This window comes from Penaeus monodon, chromosome 17 (genome assembly GCF_015228065.2).
Source record: "Penaeus monodon isolate SGIC_2016 chromosome 17, NSTDA_Pmon_1, whole genome shotgun sequence".
Classification (NCBI taxonomy): Eukaryota; Metazoa; Arthropoda; class Malacostraca; order Decapoda; family Penaeidae; genus Penaeus; species Penaeus monodon.
In genome coordinates this window covers 608,989-614,544 of record NC_051402.1, presented here as the reverse complement: position 1 = coordinate 614,544, position 5,556 = coordinate 608,989, and the positions used below count along the sequence as shown (strand labels likewise).

Here is a 5,556-nt window from a genome sequence, read left to right as displayed (position 1 = left end):
TACGTGTGTGTGGTGTGTGTGTGTGGTGTGTGTGTGTGTGTGTGGTGTGTGTTCGTGTGGTGTGTGTGTGTGGTGTGTGTACGTGTGGTGTGTGTACGTGTGGTGTGTGTACTGTGTGTGTGTGTGTGTGTGTGTGTGTGTGTGTTATGTGTGTGTGTGTTTTGTGTACGTGTGTGTGTGTGTACGTGTGCGTGTGTGTGTGTGTGTACGTGTGATTACGTGTGCGTCTGTGTACGTGTGTGTCTGTACGTGTGTGTCTGTGTACGTGTGTCTGTGTGCGTGTGTGTGTTTGTGTGTGCGGCTGTCTGTGTGTTTGTCTGTGTATGTGTCTCTGTGTATGTGTCTCGCGTGTGTCTGCAAGTATCTCCGTGTGCCTCACCCTTCTCGCCCTTGGGTCCGGGCGGCCCGGGGAAGCCCCGGGGGATTCCGGGGATGCCCAGCGGGTACTCGTCGTCGTCAAAGTTGAGTTCGTAGCCGCTGCCCTCGAAGGCCTCCTCCCCCAAGGCAGAGTAGTCGACTGAAAATTCATCAGAGTAAATGCTAGGGTCAATCTTGCAGTTATTTGTGCAAGTATATGCTCTCGTGTCTAGTACGGCAATTCTTTATCTTTTTTTTTTACTGGTGTTGTATTTCTCATGTATTTGGAAATATATAAGGAGAAAAAAAATGTCTTCGTTACAAGAAATGAGTTGTTGCGTATTTACAGATTCACTGACCATCACTACGAAATTAGTATCGTTAGTATTCCGTAGTAGCATCCGCAAGGCAGTTAGAACTTGCCCCGTCGCCTTTAAACGTCCCCCCCCCCGCAGAGGATCACCCTTTACCACAATACACAAAGGTCCTTCAACTCACCGTCGGGTCGTCCCAGTCCTCCCGGTATGGGCAAGGCGGGGCCCGGGAGTCCAACCGGGCCCGGAGGTCCTTGCAGCCCCGGCTCTCCCTTGGGGCCCGGGATGCCCACTTGTCCTCGAGGGCCAGGGGCACCGACGGGTCCGATCTCTCCCTTGGGACCTCTCTCTCCCGGGGTCCCTGCGATGCCGTTGAGGCCAGGATCTCCCTGCGCGACGAAGGAAGGAGAAGCAGAAGAATGTGGTTAGAGACAACACAATTTATTGCTAGTGACCATTCTCTAAGAGCTGTGCTATCTACCCCAACTAAATACACAAAGGTGAGCATGCACAGTAAACCCGTTGCTTGAGGAGGAATGCTTTAACGTACCTTCCTGCCGGGGGGGCCAATGAGGCCTGGAGATCCCGGCGGTCCGGCGGCTCCTGGCTCCCCTGGGAGGCCATCAAGCCCTCTATCTCCCTTTTGCCCCGGCAGCCCGACTCCTGAAGGTCCTGTCGATAAAAAATATTGAAAAAAAACAAACAAGGTAACTACTGACTACCAGTTCATGTCGATAATCCGACACCAAAACTTTCTAGCGACAAAGAAACCTTCCTAAGAAAATTTTACTAGGAAAAGGCATCTTCGTATCAGTGACACAGGGTCGACGTTCTCCATGACAGTGCTGTGCCCCTTACCTGGAGGTCCCAGTGGACCTGGCGGACCTGGCAGACCATCCTTCCCGTTAAGCCCCGGAGACCCGATGAGACCTGGCACCCCGACCCTTCCGTCTTGGCCCGGGATTCCTTGACGACCAGGAGGACCCGGAGGACCTGGAGGCCCTGGAGGACCTGGCACGAAGTTGCTCGAGCCGCCGCTGCCGCCGCCACCGCTGCCGCCTTCAAAACGAGAGCAATGCTTATACGAATAACGATAAATAATATTACTACTAGTAGTGTCTTCACTACTGAATTACATAGATAACGAGAGCAATGACTCATCCATTAACGAGAGCAATATCATCATTATTAGCGAAAGCAATATCATTATGAGAAATAGCAATATTATCACTATCACCGAGAGCATTATCATTATCATCATCGGCAAACCCACCACTGGCATAGGTAACCCCTGGAGGACCCGCAGGCCCCCTTGGACCAACGGCCCCATCTCTGCCGTCCTGTCCCCTTTGGCCATCTCTTCCGGGGGTGCCGGGTGGGCCAGGGGGGCCAGGGGGTCCAGGGGGGCAGGTACACTGTCCGCTTCCCACGGGGACACTGGTGAGAGTTGGCCGGGGAGGCGCCACGCTATTGTTTGCCTGTGGGTGACATGAGGGTAGAATTAGTACTGGGTATATTTGCTCCTTACGGAACTACCTTTTGACCCATTGCGAAGCGAGAGAAACTTGCTATACATACTTCATCGTAGGCATCGCTGCCGCCCTCTTCTTCGATATCAATGTCCCCCCGCGGGTCCTCATCTCGCCGCCTTCCCTTGTTCTTCCTCTTATTGTTTCGCCTTCTGCTGCCGCCTCTGTTGCGTCCCTTCCCCCGTCTGTCATTGAGAGGGTGGCCGTTCACGTGCGAGGTGTCCGGAGGCCCCATCTCGATGACCGGGTCGTCGTCAAAGGGCGGGTTGGACGCGGTGGGAGATCGCAGCAGCTTGGCCTCCAGTTCGAACCCTCGACTCTAAATGCTGGATTTGTGTGCAGTTGAAACATGCTGCCGGAGAATAAGGATGCAGTAAAGTTACAGTATGCTACTGTGAAAATATAGCATTCCTTTTAATGAACACAAATACTGCGACGTGTACACAAAGATTGAAAAGAAAACAGCCACAATAAGAAATGAAATTAAGTCTATAGGAAAAAGTCCACAATAAGAAATGAAACTGAATCGATTTAAATTCATTTATTATTGTGGCAGTCTTCCTATTCATTCGTTTTAATGTTTATGCAAAAAATAGTAATGAAAACAAAACGTGCATACAATACTAACTTGTGTCACAGTTGCTGCCGTAAAAGCCAGGGCAGCAACCATACTCCGTCTCCTGGACCTCTTTGAACGACGTCACATAACGGGGTCTAGTCATTGTCCTGTTGGTAAAGTTGCAGAAGTCGAAGAAGTCAACAGAAGGCAGAATAACAGAAATAGTGGAAACAATTCTTATAGCTTACAAAAAAATAATAAATAAAAAAAAACTAGAAATGAACCATGGGACATTTCTGCGGTTTGAAAAACCAATTCCACTTTTTTAAAAATTCCTATAAGGGTTAAACACTCCTGGCCTGACAGCTCGTCCCTCATTAAAATATAATGCAACACCAACGCTGGGAAGCCCGGAACCAGACGGGCCCACCTACATGAGCTCACCCTTTTTCCCGAGGGCCCACCCCCCCCCGTTAGTCTGGGTGCCGTTGGCGATCTTGCACGAAACCATCTTCGTCACAGTGTAGGGACAGAAGTTCCTGCGAATAAGGAAAAAATGCCAGATTTCTTTAAATTTTGTCTTCATTTATGTTGCAAATAATATTATATTTTATATATATTATATATAAATATATAAAATATTAATAATATATATATATATATATATATAAACAATATACTTAAGTATACACACACACACACACAACAACACACACACACCACACACACACACACCACACACATTATATATTATTATAATATATATATATTTATAAAAAAAAATATAATATTAACACACATACAACATCTACTCAACTACATCCCAAAACCCACACACACACACACACAAAACACACACCACACACACACACCACACACACACACACCACCACCACAACACACAGGTTTGTATAATGTATTTATGTATATGTGTTGTATATATATATAATATATATATATTATTATATATTATTTTAATAATATAACATATATTGGTCTGCCTCTCTCCTCTCTCTCCTCTCCTCCTCTCCTCTCCTCTCCTCTCCCCTCTCTCTCTCTCTATATATATATTATTATATATAAATATTATATATATATATAATACTATATCAATATACATATATATAATATATATATATAAAATTATAATATATATATATTATATGACCATATTATATTATATATATATTATTTATATATAGAAAATATATTTATATTTTTTATTTTATTAAATATTTTTAAAAATTATCTATTATAAAATTTATATATATTATATATTATGAACATATTATATATATTATATATATTTATATATTAATGTTATTATATATATTATTAATTTATTATGTATTTTTAAATTATTGACCATTATATTGACCATTTCTACTCCCAAATTTATTAAAATTATATATTTATATTATTATATATATTATATTTAAAATGCCCAATTATATATCTTGTGTACACAAAAAAAAACACACCCCCCCACACAACACACACACATATATAATATTTATATATATATATATATTATAGAGGGGAGAGAGAGAGAGGAGAGAGAGAGAGAGAGAGAGAGAGAGAGGAGAGAGAGAGAGAAGCAGACACATAGCAGATACATAGACAGGCAAATACATAGGAAACTAAATAGGTATGTAATTACACATATATAGATATAAACATACACTTATATATACCTATATACATGTGTGCGTCTATTTGCTCATGGATGGGGCACACACCAAACACAAGTACTTACATTCATGTATGTATTTATGTATACTGTTCTCTATATTCAAGCTACATTTCCCTAATTTGCCAAAAATGTAAATCACAATCTCCTCTTCTCCTCTCCCCCTCTCTCTTTTCTCTCTCTCTCTCTCTCCTCCTCTCTCTTCCCTCCTTCCTCCCTCTCTCTCCTCCCTCTCTCCTCCCCCCTCTCTCTCTCTCTCCCTCTCTCTCTCTCTCCCTCTCTCTCTCTCTCTCCCTCTCTCTCTCCTCTTTTCTCTCTCTCCCTCTTCCCTTTCTCTCCTCCCTCTCTCTCTCCTCTCCCCTCTCTCTTCTCCCCTCTTCCCCCCTTCTCTCTCTCCTCTTTCCCCTCATCTCTCTCTCTCCTCTCTCTCCTCCTCTCTTTCCCTTTTTCCCTTCTCTCTCTCTCTCCCTCTCTCTCTCTCTCTCTCTCTCCTCCCTTCTCCTCTCTCTCTCTCATCTCCTCCCCTCTCTCTCCCTCCTCCTCTCCTCCCTCTTCCTCCTCTCTCCCCTTTTCTCTCCCCCCCCCCTCTCTCTCCCTTCTCCCCTCTCCTCTCTCTTCCCCCTTTCCCTCTCTCTCTCCCTCCCCTTCTCTCTCTCTCTCTCCCCTCTCTTCTCCTCCACCCTCTCTCTCCTCTCTCCCCTTCTCCCCTCTCTCCCTCCTTCTCTCCTTCTCTCCCTCTCTCCTCCCTCTCTCCCCCTCTCTCCCCCTCCCTCTCTCTCCTCTCTTCCCCCTCTCTTCCTCTCTCTCCCTTTTTTCTTCCCCCCCCCTTTTTTTTCCTTCCCTTCCCCCCTCCCCCTTTCCCCTTTTCTTCACCCTTCTTTCTTCTTTCCCCCTCTTTTTTTCCTTCCCCTTTTTTTTTCCTTATTCCCCTTTTTTTTTCTTCCCCCTTTCCCTTTCCCCCTTTCCCCTTTCCCTTTTCTGTCCCCCCCTTTTTTTTCTCTTCCCCCCACTTTCCCCCCTTTGGGCTTTTTTCCCTTTTTCCTTCCCCGTTTTCTTCTTTTCTTTTCTTTCCCTGTCTTTTTCCTTTTTTTTTTTCTCCCTTCTTTT

General features: G+C 44.9%; 2 protein-coding genes across 2 annotated transcripts in view; both read right to left on the bottom strand.

The window, feature by feature from the left end:
* Positions 1 to 2,929, bottom strand: part of LOC119583417 (collagen alpha-1(VIII) chain-like) — a gene marked incomplete in the record, with an annotated part of 13,787 nt that extends 10,858 nt beyond the window's left edge. Inside the window, 7 exon segments of the mRNA XM_037931885.1 lie at positions 380 to 517; positions 856 to 1,060; positions 1,222 to 1,343; positions 1,530 to 1,730; positions 1,945 to 2,149; positions 2,250 to 2,552; positions 2,829 to 2,929. Of these exon segments, the coding sequence (XP_037787813.1) occupies positions 380 to 517; positions 856 to 1,060; positions 1,222 to 1,343; positions 1,530 to 1,730; positions 1,945 to 2,149; positions 2,250 to 2,435 (1,057 nt within the window).
* Positions 2,455 to 5,556, bottom strand: part of LOC119583863 (collagen alpha-1(XXVI) chain-like) — a 96,102-nt gene continuing 93,000 nt past the window's right edge. The window contains exons 3-5 of the mRNA XM_037932591.1: positions 3,194 to 3,298; positions 2,829 to 2,926; positions 2,455 to 2,552 (exon numbers count right to left, since the gene is read on the bottom strand). Coding sequence (XP_037788519.1) covers positions 2,455 to 2,552; positions 2,829 to 2,926; positions 3,194 to 3,298 — 301 coding nt within the window. The remainder of the gene's footprint in view (positions 2,553 to 2,828; positions 2,927 to 3,193; positions 3,299 to 5,556) is intronic.